The sequence below is a fragment of the Delphinus delphis genome, chromosome 21 (assembly GCF_949987515.2).
Source record: "Delphinus delphis chromosome 21, mDelDel1.2, whole genome shotgun sequence".
Lineage (NCBI taxonomy): Eukaryota > Metazoa > Chordata > Mammalia > Artiodactyla > Delphinidae > Delphinus > Delphinus delphis.
The window spans coordinates 1,147,081-1,162,413 of NC_082703.1; the positions used below are offsets into that span (position 1 = coordinate 1,147,081).

The window sequence follows — 15,333 nt, forward strand, 5'->3', positions numbered from 1 at the left end:
GACCTTGTGTTCAAGAATTACTGTGGTATTTGCCTAATGGTGATATTCTATTTCCCTCTTTGCTTTTATAGGTATTAACTGAAATTCTTCTGTAAGAAAAAGCTGTCCCTTCTTGCTCCATAGGGCATAATCCAAGACTATCACTCTCTGCTCTAACTGCCCAGGCTTGGCCATTCGCAGCCCCTCCAGATGGCCAGAGTGCCCTTTCGGCAGGTCTCCCCTTTCCTGAGCACTTACGTAGGTTTCTGGCACCACAGATGTTCTGTGCCTCTTGTATTTTCCCTGCCCCAGACCTAGAGCCAAACACTTCTCCAAGGAGCCCTGGTCCTTTTATTGGCGAATGGTATTTAGAAACCCAGGTCTGGACGCTAGACTGGTCATGGCTACTGGGTGTCATTGTTTCTAGAAACTCTCAGCAGGCAGAGCTAGGAAACCTCTGTCTGTACACTGACTCACACCTATCACTCAGTACACCTCTGTATCCGTCTACACATTAGAAACTATGAATACACACTTATAACTCCAATTCCAATCTAACACCACAGGTTCATTTTAACCTTCCTTCTTTTCCTGATTTGTAATTTCTTTCTCCTATAGAGAGAAACCTGGCTCTCATCATGTATACTTTATTTGCTTATTTGTTAATCCTAGTATATGCATAAAGTTATACAGTCTCAGAATTGCCAGCTCATAGCCTCCTTTGCTCACAGGAAATAAAGTGAAGTTTAGAAATCTACTGACTTTTTAAGGTTGAAAAGTTCTCCTCAGATGCAAATATTGCCAAATAATTCTCTACTTTTTAATAATAACATAAAAACAACATAAATCTGAATTTGACCTTTTCATGAAAATATATGTGGGTACCTGTAAGAGTACTGACACTGGGCTTCCCTGGTGGTGCAGTGGTTGGGAGTCCGCCTGCCGATGCGGGGGGCGCGGGTTCATGTCCCGGTCCAGGAGGGTCCCACGTGCCGCGGAGCGGCTGGGCCTGTGAGCCGTGGCCGCTGGGCCTGCACGTTGTCCGGAGCCTGTGCTCCACAACAGGAGGGGCCGCAGCGGTGAGAGGCCCGCGTACGGCAAAAAAAACCCAGAGTACTTATACCACTTAATGGAAGTTAACAGCACTGGAAGGATCTTTACAGTAAGCTTTTAATTCAGTGTTACAAACAAGGAAAATATAAGAACCTAAGAACCTGAAGAAACTGCCTGAGTTTCTAAAGGTTTGTTTTCACATGTTTTTAATTCAATTTTTCCTAAAGAAAAACATGAAACTGATACAGTAGAGAGGCAAAATATATATATATATATCCTGAAAGTCAACAGCATTGTGGAAATATGAAGAGGAAAAAATAAGTGAAACAGCAGCAATCTCTCAGAGCTATCAGAAAATATATTTTAGCATATTAAGGTGGGAAAATGAATGGAAAAAGATGAAATCAGAAACAGTTCCCCGTATCTTTGAATATGAAAGTACAAAGCTTTAACCAGAACACCAGGCAGCAGGGATCATGGCAGGATGGCAGCATGGTGAAGAAAGCAGGGCTTCCTGTGCAGGTGCAGACAGCTCAGTCAACTGCTGTCGAGTTGCCTATTCACTACTTACTCAGAACGCACAAAGCAACTCCAAGAAAGGATGGGCTTCCTTTAGCAGGCCTCTGATCATCATGACCAACTCTTCAGGGGTGGGTGCAAGGTGGGAAGAGAAGGAAAGAAAACAAACCCTGGCAAGGGATAGGAAGACAGGTTTGGAAAGACTTTCACAGGTTTGGAATGCTTAGTTGCTCCAGAAGTTTAAAGAGCAAACTGCAAGTCATCAAAGAAAAGCGTAACTTGTTGATCCTCATTAAAAGACGCCTCAGCTTTTTGCCACCAAGCCTTCCCTTTTGAACTCTATTTCTCATATCCAGCTTTAGCAAAAAATAAAAATAAAATAAAATAACTAGCTTGCTGATTTCAGTATTTTAGCCCTTATGTACACATCCTTTAGAAGGGTGAATAAAAATGACCACAGGCAGTTAAAACCTTTGTATTTTTAAAAGGTTGGCAGGAAGTATTGTTAAGACTTTTTGTAGAGATGCATGCCTGCCTTTCAAAATAAAAATGTATACACAATCCTTTCTAACAGCTTATAAATAAAGTAAAAAAGAAGGTAAGTGGTATAGAGTAGTTAATGCTTAATGCTTACAAAAAGCATTTTTCCTTTATGTGGATTATTATAAAAATCAGTTGATAAGGCTGCAGTTTTTAGATAGATGCCACTAGGCCACAGCATCTCTCCACAGAAGCTGCAATGGTACTGATGTCATCATCCAACCAAGCTTTGTACTTTAGGGTACAAAGTCCACTAAAAATGGTCAGAGAGGTACATACTGTGGGGGCATATAAAGGAAGGCCACATTCTCTGGTTTTCATCAGTAGATATGGAGTTTTAAAGTGCTTGGAAATACTTAAATAACTTTTTGGACTTTCACATGTAATTCTACTGGGTTCTAACAGCCAGACAGAAGGTGAAAGATAAATCACATTATGAAATTCCCCCAGTCCTTTTAAAAATATTTCTATCCATTAAGTGGGTAACTTTTTGACATTCCTCCTATTTTTCTACTTTGATCTAAAAATATCTGATGTTAATCTGACAGTGGCCTGAATGACTCAGTGTAAATAATAACTAACACACACGGAGTGCGTTTATGGAATAAAGGCTGCTCTGAGGGGATCACACTTTGTCGCGCTTCCTTTCTCCACGCTGGCACTCAAACTATTAGCCCACCTCCAGTTCTTTCTCCTATTCTGGCTCTGCAGCATCCATTAGAACTGCCTTGAGTGACTAAACGCCACCTCCTCGAAAGAGGCTCCCTGGAGGCTCTCCTGTTGAAAGTCTTTTCTCTTTATTCTGAAACCCCAGCATTTTCAATGTAACTCTCTACTGTAGGCAGAATGCTAAAGACGCCATCCTGCCAGCATTCTCGTTCCCTGGTTATTTAGCTAAACGTCCATCTAGGTGCTGCTGCGACAGAACTCTGCAGGTAGATTAAGGTTACTAATCAGCTGACCTTAACATAGGATGAGTATTCTGGATTACCCGGGTGGGCTCACGTAATTAAACAAGCTCTTCAAAGCAAAGAAGAAGGCAGAACGGTCACTCAGGAGATGTGCCAAAAGAAGAGAACAGAGGAACAATGAGGTGAAAGCTGTGGTGACAGAGATACAAAGAGTGACTTGACCCATCATTGCTGGGTCTGAAGATGGAGGAAAGAGTCCAGAAGCCAAGGAATGTGGGTGGCCTCTAGAAACTGAGAATGACCCCCAGCCAACATGGAAACAGTGACCTCAGTCCTACGACCACATGGAACTGGTTTCTGCCAACAACCTGAATGAACTTGTAAGTAGATTCACCCTCAGAGTTCCCAGAAAGAAACACAGGCCTACCTGCACTTTGATTTTGTTCTTGTGAAACCCAGAACAGGAAAATCCAGGCCAACCCAAACCTCTGACCTACAAAATAGTAAGATAATCAATCTGTGTTGTTTAAATTTGTGGTAATTTGTTAACAACAGCTTTCTTTTGTACTTTATCCTATTTAACAGTTCAAATCTCAGTGGACATCAGAATCATCGGAGGAGCTTTTAAAATGCATATGGACCCCATTCCCAGTTAAAATTTCTGAGGGAGAAGAGGGGAGAGCAGGAAGAAAACATCAAATTTTTATTTATAGCTCTGCAAGTGACACTTTTCCCAACATTTTTTAATATTAGCATCACCTCAGAAAGTTCCCGCAAGCTCATTTCCAGGTAATTCCCATCCTCACATCCCCAGGGTAAACCATGGTTCTGATTTTTATTTTCCACCGTACGTTAGTTTTGCCTATACTAGGATTCCATATAACAAAATCATGCATTGCATACACTGGTTTACGGTTTCTTTCTCCATGATGTTGTGTATATTGGTACTCCACTCCTTTCTACTGAGTATCACACTGTAAGGCTATACCATAGTTTACCCATTCCCAGCTGATGGATGTCTGGGTTGTGTACAGTTTGGGGCTATTATGAATAAAGCTGCTATGAATATTCTTGTGACGTGCTTTCATTCCTCTTGAACTGCTGGATCATAGGGTAAATGTATGTTTAGTTAAACACCTTTCTCCAAAGTGTCCATACCATTTTAAGAGTTCCTACCTGAGTGAGAATATGTCAGTTGCCTACTTTTTCTCCCCTCGTCTCAAATGATCTTAATGTGTAGCCAGAGTTGAGAACCACTAGACTAGATTAAGAATTTCTCCAAGGCTGGTTGCACATCTTAGTCATCCTTGCTTCCCCCAATATATTTAGCACAGTCTTTGGCAAAGTAGGAACTCATGAATCCTATCAGATTTCACCTTTTTTTGTGTGTTTAAACATTTATTTATCTATGGTATACCATATACCTCTTTCTGTAAGTTGCTTTTTTCTCAATATTATGTTAATGAACTCTAAATCAATATTACTAATAGTTTTAGTTCATTAATTTCCATCTTTTAGCATTCTGTGTATGGCAATTTGTCCAATAATGTAACTTGTTCATCCAGTCTCCTGTAAGTGGACATTTAAACTGTTTCACTAATATAAGCAATGCTGCTATGAACATTCTCGTGCGGGCTCACGATAGCTACATATGTATATATTCCATAACATGCAGTTTACCAGGAAAGATAATACGTGTGCATGGTCTATACAACGAAGGTAGCGATTAGTTTTTATGAAAGGTACAAAAGGTCACGGGTTGTTCTGAGCAATACGAGGCTACTTTCGCTAGAAAATATTTGGGGATGGCTCCAACGGCCAAGCGACATTCACTGCTAATTAACAGTATGAGACCACACCTTTTAACCTTTAATTACTCTTTAACTGATACCCAACAGTTCACGTGTGTCCATTCAGTTCCGCAACTAGAGTGTGAGCGCCAGGAGGACCGAGCCGGGCACCAACACGCTGAGCCAATACGAGTGTGACCGTGGAGAGTCCGCAGTGGAAGCTGCAGCCGCCGACCTCCTGGCTATGCCTGGCCACCGGAAAGTGACAGCGCGAGGGCAATGTCGGGGCAACCAGGGCCTAATCTCACTTTTCACTCCTAAAGCCAAGGAAGCTGAGGAAACGGGGACGCACTGGGAGCACAGACGGCTGCCTCAAAGCCTCTCTCCACTTACACTCGCAAGGCCGCCAGATCAGCAGCTAGGAGCGGAGGCGTGGACGCGGCCCCTGCCCAGAGCGTAGCTACCCCCGTCTGGCCTCTTCCAGAGGCGCCTCTTTGCCTTACGCCAGCTTCGTGAAGAGGCGCTGAGAGCAACCCGGAGGCTCCCCCAGCTCCAGAACCTGACGTGAAACTACGCGAGGCTGCACTCGCGGCGGCCATCTTTGATTCGGGCAAAACCACACCCCGCACCCCGCCGGCCGCTCCCTCTCCGCGTCCCCAGGCTTTTCATCCACAAACGTAAGGCGCTGACCGTAGAGGTAGTGCTCAAGAAACACGCACAGAGGCCTGACTTTCCATGACCCCCGAGGTGCCAAATGCCGCCAATTTCCACATGGCAGCTAAACCCAAGCAGCAAAGGAGAGCTAATGCCAACGAAGTCATCTCAGATTTCACCTTGATCCAGCTTCTGACTTTCGCCATATATGGCAAATCTACTAAGTCTGCCCTCCGTAACTAAACACAATAAGTGTGTAATTTTGAGTAAAGCATTTCATGATCTGCATAATCGTGGGTTCAATATTTGTTTTCTCTGCCAATTCTAAGCTCCAAGAGGGCATGGCCTGTGTCTGTCTTATTAAGGGCTGCACCCATGAATCCAGCACAGAGACTGGGCGCATATCAGGGCCTCAATGAACAAAGTACAGAGGGGAAAGAAAAATCCTTTCTCCTAAATATTTTGTTTATTTTAATTGAAACAACAAGGTACAAGTCTACACTCTGGGAGAGTCCTAGGTCTATAGCTATCAATATTTGGGGGAAACAAAGGTCCTTCTGAAAATCTGATTAAAACTATGGATCCCCCCTCAAAAAAATAAAAGACAAGAAAAGATGGTTGTATGTATACATTGACAGTTCTGCATACAACATCAAGTTGGTCACATGGTGTTCACATGGTCAGAAATCACAGTACTGGGTTTTATATAAAACTGCAATCATTTCTTTCACAAATTATTTGTTGAATATCTGATTTGTCCTGGAATTATACTAGGTATAAGGGCAAGACATAGTCCCCGCCCTTAAGAATAGGGGCAGGGAGGAGGTCACACGCAAATAACAAGCAATACCATCTAATCCAAAGTCAGGCATCTCAGAATCCATGACCCTTTCCAAAGATGACTTTTTTGCCCAAGTCTACAACATATGACTAACAACCTGAAATGCAAATAACCCTTCAAGGTAGTATTTTGGGTATAGAGATTTACCTTTGACTTGTGTTTCTGGAAGTGAAAGAAAAAGAAAGAAAAAGAGGGGAAGAAGAGTAACAACTTATATATGTTGCACTCTCAAGGAATAAATGCTTCCGGTTGCTTCCAGCATTAAGAGACCCTGTGGTGAAATGACTTGCCCCAGGAGTAGGTGTGGCATCCGTGGTGGTCATCCTCACGTGGCAGTGTGTGGGGATAGGCACAGCAGCTCATTCATCTGGGAAAGAGCGGGAAGGGATGGGACCTCCCCACTGGTGGTCTCATTAGGTGCAGAGGGGACACACAGGTGGTCTGGTGAGGTGCTGAGGGGGCCTCCCCACAGGTGGTCTGGTGAGGTGCTGAGGACCCACAGGAGAAGGTGCCTCCACTGGTCAGGGGCATAGTGCACTGCACCATCCAGAGATACCTCCTTGCGAGGTGTTTCCTGGTGTTTCTGAAAAAGCAGCATTACAGCACAAAAACTATGCCGCTATCTGGGGGAAGTGTGAGAGGAGGGTAAATGTTAAAACAACTAGAATAAACAAAAAGCTTTAAAATAGCAACAATAAAAATCCAACATTGACCAAAAATGAAGTTCAAGAATGTTTTTCGGTAGAGAAATGAATTATTCTATATTAGTGGATTTTCTGATTGAAGCTAATTTCTTTAAATGGAAAAACCTTTATAAAATAGTTGCTGGCAATCTTTCCAAATCATTTCACTCTCCTGTCTCCTTAATCAAACTGAGTAAACATGATGTAACGTTCCTGGTGGCTCTCTAAGTCCATCCATTACTCCGCTGGGCTGTAACACACTCTGAGAAGCTGCTGCCTACTCAGCTCTGCCTGCCCTTCATCAAAACAACTCCAGCTGCTCCATGTGGAGACCCAGGGCTTTTTAAGTTTTCTCTTTCTCTTCACCTCATCATCAAATCACTTCTTGCTAAGGTCCATCTATCCAACTGACAGCACTCCATGCAACATTATCCTTTTAATTCCTGGCTAAACTGGGAAAACAATTGTTTCTTCAAAATAAGTTCAATTTAAAAATTTAAATAACAACCTGGATACTGTGTTTTATTAAATTTGTTTTAGAAAAGGTGAGCTGACTCTGAGATAAGCAGTGGCAGGTACAGCGCGCGGTTTTAGGCAGCTGTCTGTATAATGGCATCTAAGTGCCCATTGGCTTAGGATACGCCAGGGAGGAAGATTAGGCCAAAATTTTGAAGAAGTAACAATTCTGGTTATTATTGAAAATAGACCATAAATGAGGGTCTGAGTAAAATTTGTAAGGTTTGTTACACAGACTCTGTATAACACCTATTTATTCTGGCTGTTCAGAGTTACTTCTATTTTAATTTTTTTGTGTTTTCAACTTCTGAGTCTTTTCCAGACAACTGACCTTTACATAAGTGAAGCATTAATACAACCACAAAACAAATTGTTTTCCTTTGTGAAATTCTGTACTGTACAGCTACAAATGCCTTTAAATTAAAATCTGTGTCTCTGTGTCCTCAATGGACAGGTAAACCCTGTGTTTAGGATGGACTATTTGCTGTGATACTTCATTTGCCATTGAATTGCAGGCCTGTTAAAAGAAGCCCATCACTGCTGTCCCCATCTGGTATATCATAAGCAAAAGGAGGACAGTTTAAATTCACAATGTGACCCATTACATTCATATCAATACCACATGTTCATGCCTGAGTGACAGGAGCACCAACCTGGGTGGACTATATTATGAAATTTAAAAATGTTCCAAACATGTGACCATTCTAACTTCTATGGATGCATCTGAATATGAAATTCTGTAGCATTTCTTTATGATCAAATTAAAATGGAATCTATCTGGGAATCATTAATACTCCATTACAGGACCCTTAATGACTACCTCCCCTTTCCCCTACTCAAACTCTTTTCTTTTCTTCTTCTTCTTCTTTTTTTTTGGTTAAAAATCTGTTTGTACTCTTTAAGCAGCATCTGTTCTGTCAAAATGTTCTAAGAGAATTCTTTTTAATAGATTGTTTTAAAGCATGAACACGAGATATAGACCTTCAGCAGCTTCCAAGTATTATCTTCCTCATCGTCACCGTCTTCCATTCAAGGTCTGAACTACACCAGAAGCAGCAGCATTGTCTGTCCAGGCCAGCACGTGACTGGAAGCAACAGCCTGCAACCAGATCTCCACAGGGAAACCAGAGCAGAAACACACCACGAACCCTGTATCACACCTCAGCTTGATTCGTTTTACTGAACAAAGCTACATTCCATATTTTAAGCCAGAACCTCTAAAGCTTTTCTCTTAAAAAGCTGCTAACATAGCTTTTCTCTTAAAAGGCTCTCCTGCTTATACCAGAATAAGCATTCAAGCCCGTTTCCTCCATAGAGACTGTTGCTACCAGGTCTCCAGGACCTTCTCTTGGAGAAAGCTCACCTACTCCAGGCAACAGTTGATGCTCTTTTTTTAGCTACACTTAAATACCACCCCTCAGTTCCTATTTTCAACTGCAAACTCCAAATATAACTCAGATCAAGTATTTCTGAGAATTCACTTCAGGCTTTTCATTTATAAAAAATTCAGACTGTTTTCAGACTGTGGCCTGTTTCTTCCTCTCATATAATTCTTCAGGAGTAATCCTTTGAGAATGCTGACACAACAAAGGTAATTTTCTTGAATTTAAATCTGAACTTTCACTATTAAATACATACTTGTCTGAACCAATAAATATAACATAAAAGTTAAAACTTGAGTGATGTGATTTGAGTTTACAAAGAAAAAAAATGACATTAAGAACACTCCTAATACTTAGACTGAGAATCCGTAAAGACCACGTATAGAGTTTTTCCAGCTTATTCTCTGCTACAAAATATTTTGCTCAGAAGACACTGTACATGAGTAAGTTTGAGCACAACAAAAAAACAGAGCAAGGAGTTCTGGTCCCAGTGGGGAGTGGGGACAGGGCAAGGTGACCCCAGATACTGTGGGCTAAAAGGAGCCTGAACTGAAAACCTGAAAATTATGGGCACGGCCCACATATCTCATTTTACAAACCAAGAAACCATGACTGAGGCGCCATCACTCATCAGCAGCAGCAAGAGGACAGGTGTGGAGCCCAGGACTCCCACAACCCTGTCACAGAGACGAGAGCCATGTGACAACACGGGGATGCACTTGCCAATCCTCACAATCACTCCTGGAGGAAGGCCTTACTACCCACATTACACACGAGAAAACTGAAAAGCCTGCGTGGCCAGGCCGAGGTCTTCACAGAGGCACAAAGCGGCACAAAGACCAAGCATTAACTCAGAAGAAGCAGACAGGCTCTTCCTACTTTTTATTGCTCTTTATTTCATGCAGTTTAGAACACAGGTGATATAGGAAGGGACAGAGGGGCAACTTGGAAAATAATTTAGTAACATAAATGCTAATAACATCTCAAAACAATTTAAAATCATTCCCTTATTACTGTCGCCACCCACGTCCTAGCCGCCAACCCTTCTCGTGTGGACAACTGCAACCATTTCTTCACCATCTTCCCCATTTTCACTCCCACTTCCTTTCAAACAATTCTCCACAGATCCCAGAGTAATAATAATAATCTTTTTAAATGGACTCATGTGACTTTCTGCCTTTCAACTCTTTAAAATAATTCCCCATCGCCTTTTTCTTAAAAGCACTGTTTTTAATGCTGCTACACCATTATAGCTTAAGCTTAAGCATCGTGACACTCACTGCTGTGAAAGAGTAATGAAAGAGCAGTAAAGTTTGAAAGAGTAGGAAAACTTCATGAAACTCATCCTTGTATGATGCCTAAATCTCTGGCTGAACGGAGGGAAATGGAACTTCCTTCTCACTGAAAGTTTTATTGAAATAATTGTGGATTCACATGCAGTTGTAAGAGATAATAGATTTCTTATACCTTTTACCGAGCTTCCCCCAATGGTAACATTTGCAAAACTACAGTACAATATCACAACCAGAGTACTGACATTGAAAACCCCGATCTTACTCAGATTTCCCCATTTATACTTGTCCTAATTTGATAACACTGGAAGCAAAGATGAAAGAGGAGAGAGCAAAATGGGGGAGAAATGCTGCTTAGGGTCAGCCTTTTGGTAGAAAGAAAAATAGGGCAATTGTCAGTGTTAAACTGTTAATCTTCTCCCTAGCTGAAAGGGTCAAATTAGATAGGTCAATGGAACTCTGAAAGCTGAGCTAGCTTTGCTCTCTCTTTTTGAGAAAAATCCTACAGCTCTTGCTGTCACTACGTGCAAACAGGTACTTTTCAGAGTTCGAGCTTTTACAAAATTGTTTGAATCTTTAATGGCTGGTTAAACCATCTTTAATGGTTTAATCTTTTTTTTTTTTTTTTGCTTACCCCTATATACAACTGTAATTGATTAAAAGCCTAATGGTTATGAACCTGAATAGTATAATTTTTATATTTCCTAATTACGTTTCTTCCTTTTTCCAACAAGATACATTAACCTTTATTTAAAATGTGTTTTTCTCTTTTGATGTTTTGGATCTGTTTGTTTAAGTGCTACCCTCCTGGCTAATTTCTCCATCATTTTCACAAGCTACTGTTTCCTAAGAATAGCAAATAAGAAAATTGCATTTAAAACAAAACATACAATGGTTTCAGCCAACTACATATGTTAAGTAATGGATACATGCATTTTCAGAAACTTCTTTTAAATGAACCACATCTAAATTCTGTTTTTTGGGAAAGCAAAGGAAAACAAACACATCTAAATAGTAACATTTTATTGGGATTCTAACTAATAGAATATGTAACAATTATTTTAACTTTCTAAAAAAATTTTTTATATCATTTTTAAGGTTCCTTTCCATTGGCAGTTATTACCAAATATTGGCTCTATGCCCTATATTGTATAATACATCCTTGAGCCTTTCTTACACCCAACAGTTTGTACCTCTCACTCCCCACCCCCATATTGCCATCCCCCCCCACCCCCGACCAGTAACCACTCGTTTCTTGTCTGTACCTGTGAATCTGCTTCTTTTTTTTTTTTTTTTTTTTGCGGTACGCGGGCCTCTCACTGTTGTGGCCTCTCCCGTTGCAGAGCACAGGCTCCGGACGCGCAGGCTCAGCGGCCATGGCTCACGGGCCCAGCCGCTCCGCGGCATGTGAGATTTTCCCGGACCGGGGCACGAACCCGTGTCCCATGCATCGGCAGGCGGACTCTCAACCACTGCGCCACCAGGGAAGCCCGAATCTGCTTCTTTTTTCACTACTTTGTTGTCTTTTTTAGATACAGCATACAGTGTTTGGATTTGTCTTTCTCTGTCTGACTTTATTCACTTTAACGTAACGCTCTCCAAGTCTGTTCATGTTGCTGCAAACGGCAAAATTTCATTCTTTTTTATGGCTCAGTAGTATTCCATCGTATTCTTTATCCATTCATCTGCTGGTGGACACTTAAGGTGCTTCCATAACTTGGCCATTGTAAATAATGCTGCTATGAATGGTGAGGTACATGTATCTTTTCAAATTAGTGTTTTTGTTTTTTTTTTAAATATGTGCTAAGGAGTGGATGTGCTGGGTCATATGGTAGTTCTAATTTTAGTTTTTTGAGAAACCTCTCTACTGTTTTCCACAGTGGCTACACCAATTTACATTCCAACTAACAGTGTACAAAGGGTTCCCTTTTCTCCACACACTTGCCAACGTTTGTTATTTGTGTTCTTTTTGATGACAGCCATTCTGACAGGTGTGAGGTGTTATCTCATTGTAGTTTGATTTGCATTTCCCTGATGATTAGTGATATCGAGCATCTTTTCATGTGCCTACTGGCCATCTGCATGTCCTCTTTGGAAAAATGTCTATTCAGGTCTTCCACCCTTTTGTAATCAAATTGTTAGTTTTTTTGATGTTGAGTTGTATGAACTGTTTATATGTGTTGGGTATTAACCCCTTATTGATAATATCATTTGCAAATATTTTCTCCCATTCAGTATACTGCCTTTTTGTTTTCTCAATGGTTTCCCTTGCTATGAAAAAGTTTTAAAGTTTAAAGGTCCCATTTGTTTATTTTTGCTTTTATTTCCTTTACTTTAGGAGACAGGTCCAAAAACATATTGTTACAATTTATGTCAAAGAGTGTTCTGCCTAGGTTTTCCTCTAGGAGTTTTATAGTATCCAGTCTTACATTTAGGTCTTTAATCCATTTTGAGTTTATTTTTGTATATGGTGTTAGAGAATGTTCTACTTTCATTCTTTTGCATGTAGCTATACAGTTTTCCCAGCACCACTTATTGAAGAGACTGTCTTTTCTCCACTGTATAATCTTTCCTCCTTTGTCATAGATTAATTGACCATAGGTGTGTGGGTTTATTTCTGGGCTCTCTAATCTGTTCCACTGATCTATGTATCTGTTTTTGCACCAGTACCATACTGTTTCGATTACTGTAGCTTTGTTGTATAGTCTGAAGTCAGGGAATGTGATTCCCCCAGTTCTCTTCTTCTTTCTCAAGATTGTTTTGGCTATGCAGGGTCTTTCGTGTTTCCATATAAATTTTAAAATTATTTCTTCTAGTTCTGTGAAAAAAAATGCTATTATTATTTTGACAGGGATTGCACTGAATCCGTAGATTGCCTCGGGTAGCATGGCCATTTTAACAATATTGATTAAAAAAGAAAATTACAGGCCAATATCACTGATGAACATAGGTGCAAAAATCCTCAACAAAATACTAGCAAACCAGATCCAATAATATATTAAAAAGATCACATACCATGATCAAGTGGGACTTATCCCAGGGATGCAAGGATTTTTCAATTATTCACAAATCAATCAATGTGATACACCACATTAACAAACTGAAGAATAAAAACCATATGATCATCACAATAGATGCAGAAAAAGCTTCTGATGAAATTCAACATCCATTTATGATAAAAACTCTCCAGAAAATGGGCATAGAGGGAACAAACCTCAACATACTAAAGGCCATGCCATATATGACAAACCCACAGCTAACATCATACTCAAAGGTGAAAAGTTGAAAGCATTTCCTCTAAGATCAGGAAAAAGACAAAGATGCCCACTCTTGCCACTTTTATTCAACACAGTCCTAGCCACAGCAATCAGACAAGAAAAAGAAATAAAAGGAATCCAAATTGTAAAGGAAGAAGTAAAACTGTCACTGTCTGCAGATGACATGATACTATACATAGAAAATCCTAAAGATGCCACCAGAAAACTACTAGAGCTCATCAATGAATTTGGTAAAGTTGCAGGATACAAAATCAATATACAGAAACCTGTTGCATTTCTATACACTAACAACAAAAGATCAGAAAGAGAAATTAAGGAAATAATCCCATTTACCATTGCATCAAAAAGAATAAAATACCCAGGAATAAACCTACCTAAGGAGGCAAAGACTCCTTTGCCTCCGAAGACTCTAAGACACTAATGAAAGAACTGAAGATGACACAAACAGATGGAAAAATATACCATGTTCTTGAATTGGAATATGTAACAATTTAATTCACTATTATTATTCCACTAGTGGAATGAATCATGTGAATTCCACTAAGCCAGGCACACTGATTTACACTATTTCAATTTAATTACTACTCCCCCTTACCCCACACCCCCTAAACCCCCAACACACACACTTCACCATTAACTACAAACCTAAGAGAGTGAAAAAACTTTTGGTCTCCCTTAAGAGACTGCAACTAATTTCAGAGTTAATAAATTCCCAAGTAAGAAAGATGGAAGCAAACAATTTCTAAAAAAAAATTAAATTTCTGAAAAATACTCTGAAGTCAAACATATAATCATAAGCAATAGCCTGAAAGGGGGACATGTCATTGACTTACCCAAGCAAGATTATTTACCTTGCTTTATTCTTAAAGCTACCTGTGTATTTAAGCTGATTTAGGAGAAGGTATGTTTTAAAATACTCTGCAAAATGTATTCAGTTTTGTTTTTTAGTTATATTAAAATCATTTTGAAAGACTTGGGCGTTTTCTTGTTTGTCCTCTCTATAATTAAGATGATGTAAAAACTCCTAAATTTGTATTTTTCTTCTAATTCTTGTTGGCACCTACTGAATTCAACTGCTGCTCAAGGAAAAAAAAATATAAACCTAACCATGACCAGGACAAAAATATTAAGGAGACCATTGTCTGAGTATCAAATGGTAGGGGGCAATAAGGAAGCTCGGATAGAAAACATGGGTTTCATGTTTCATTGCTAAAAATATTCAGTCTGGAGCTCTTCAAAATGATATTATTGTGCAGCCAATAACTGACTGACTTTTCACCCAGTGCGCTCCTATGCCACTTTTCACTGGCTCCTTTTCTCTTATTTCCTATTGTTTCTTCTCTTCTTTCATGTAAATATATTATGAAATGGCTACTTCCCCTCTAGACATGTAAATAACTGGTAGTCACCCCCAAAGTCCCGAAGTCTCTTCCAACATGTAATGTACCATTTCTAACCAAAGTTAGAAATGAAAAGCAAACTGGACTAAAGATTCAAATGTAGCTTTTCTGTTAAAATCAAGAATAGAGGTTAATAGGAAACTCAGAAGAAAAAAACTTGGGAAACAGAAAGGCAAAGAAGCAAGGTGCTACACTTGGAGCATGAGATAGAGGATGATCAAGAAAATTTTTAAAGATTATTCTACAAAGCGCTTCAGAAACATGCATATGATTACATGTCAACACTCTCACTAGTTCTTAGAATCTGCCCCTGATGAGACTGGGTGGAAGAGATCCTCAGGATAACACAGTCAAGAATCTATAAAAACTGACGGGCAAGACCGTTAAACCGATGAGCCTTCTGACCCAGGGCTCTCTATCTGGAGAACGCACAGAGCAGGGAGACATACAGCAACACTTCTTCCCCAGGGATTTGAAGTCACTTCAAATAATTCA

General features: G+C 40.1%; 1 protein-coding gene across 10 annotated transcripts in view; it reads right to left on the reverse strand.

Moving 5' to 3' along the window:
- PSD3 (pleckstrin and Sec7 domain containing 3) overlaps nt 1-15,333 on the reverse strand; it is a 570,605-nt gene that overhangs the window by 251,070 nt on the left and 304,202 nt on the right. The window contains exon 10 of one of the 10 annotated variants that reach the window (XM_060001195.1): nt 1,477-3,495. The exons of 8 other annotated variants lie outside the window; for them this stretch is intronic. In XM_060001195.1, the coding sequence (XP_059857178.1) occupies nt 3,337-3,495 (159 nt within the window). In that variant the 3' untranslated portion in view covers nt 1,477-3,336. Of the gene's footprint in view, nt 1-1,476; nt 3,496-12,087; nt 12,979-15,333 lie in introns of those variants that run through there. One more of the 10 variants, XM_060001197.1, reaches the window with a different exon arrangement.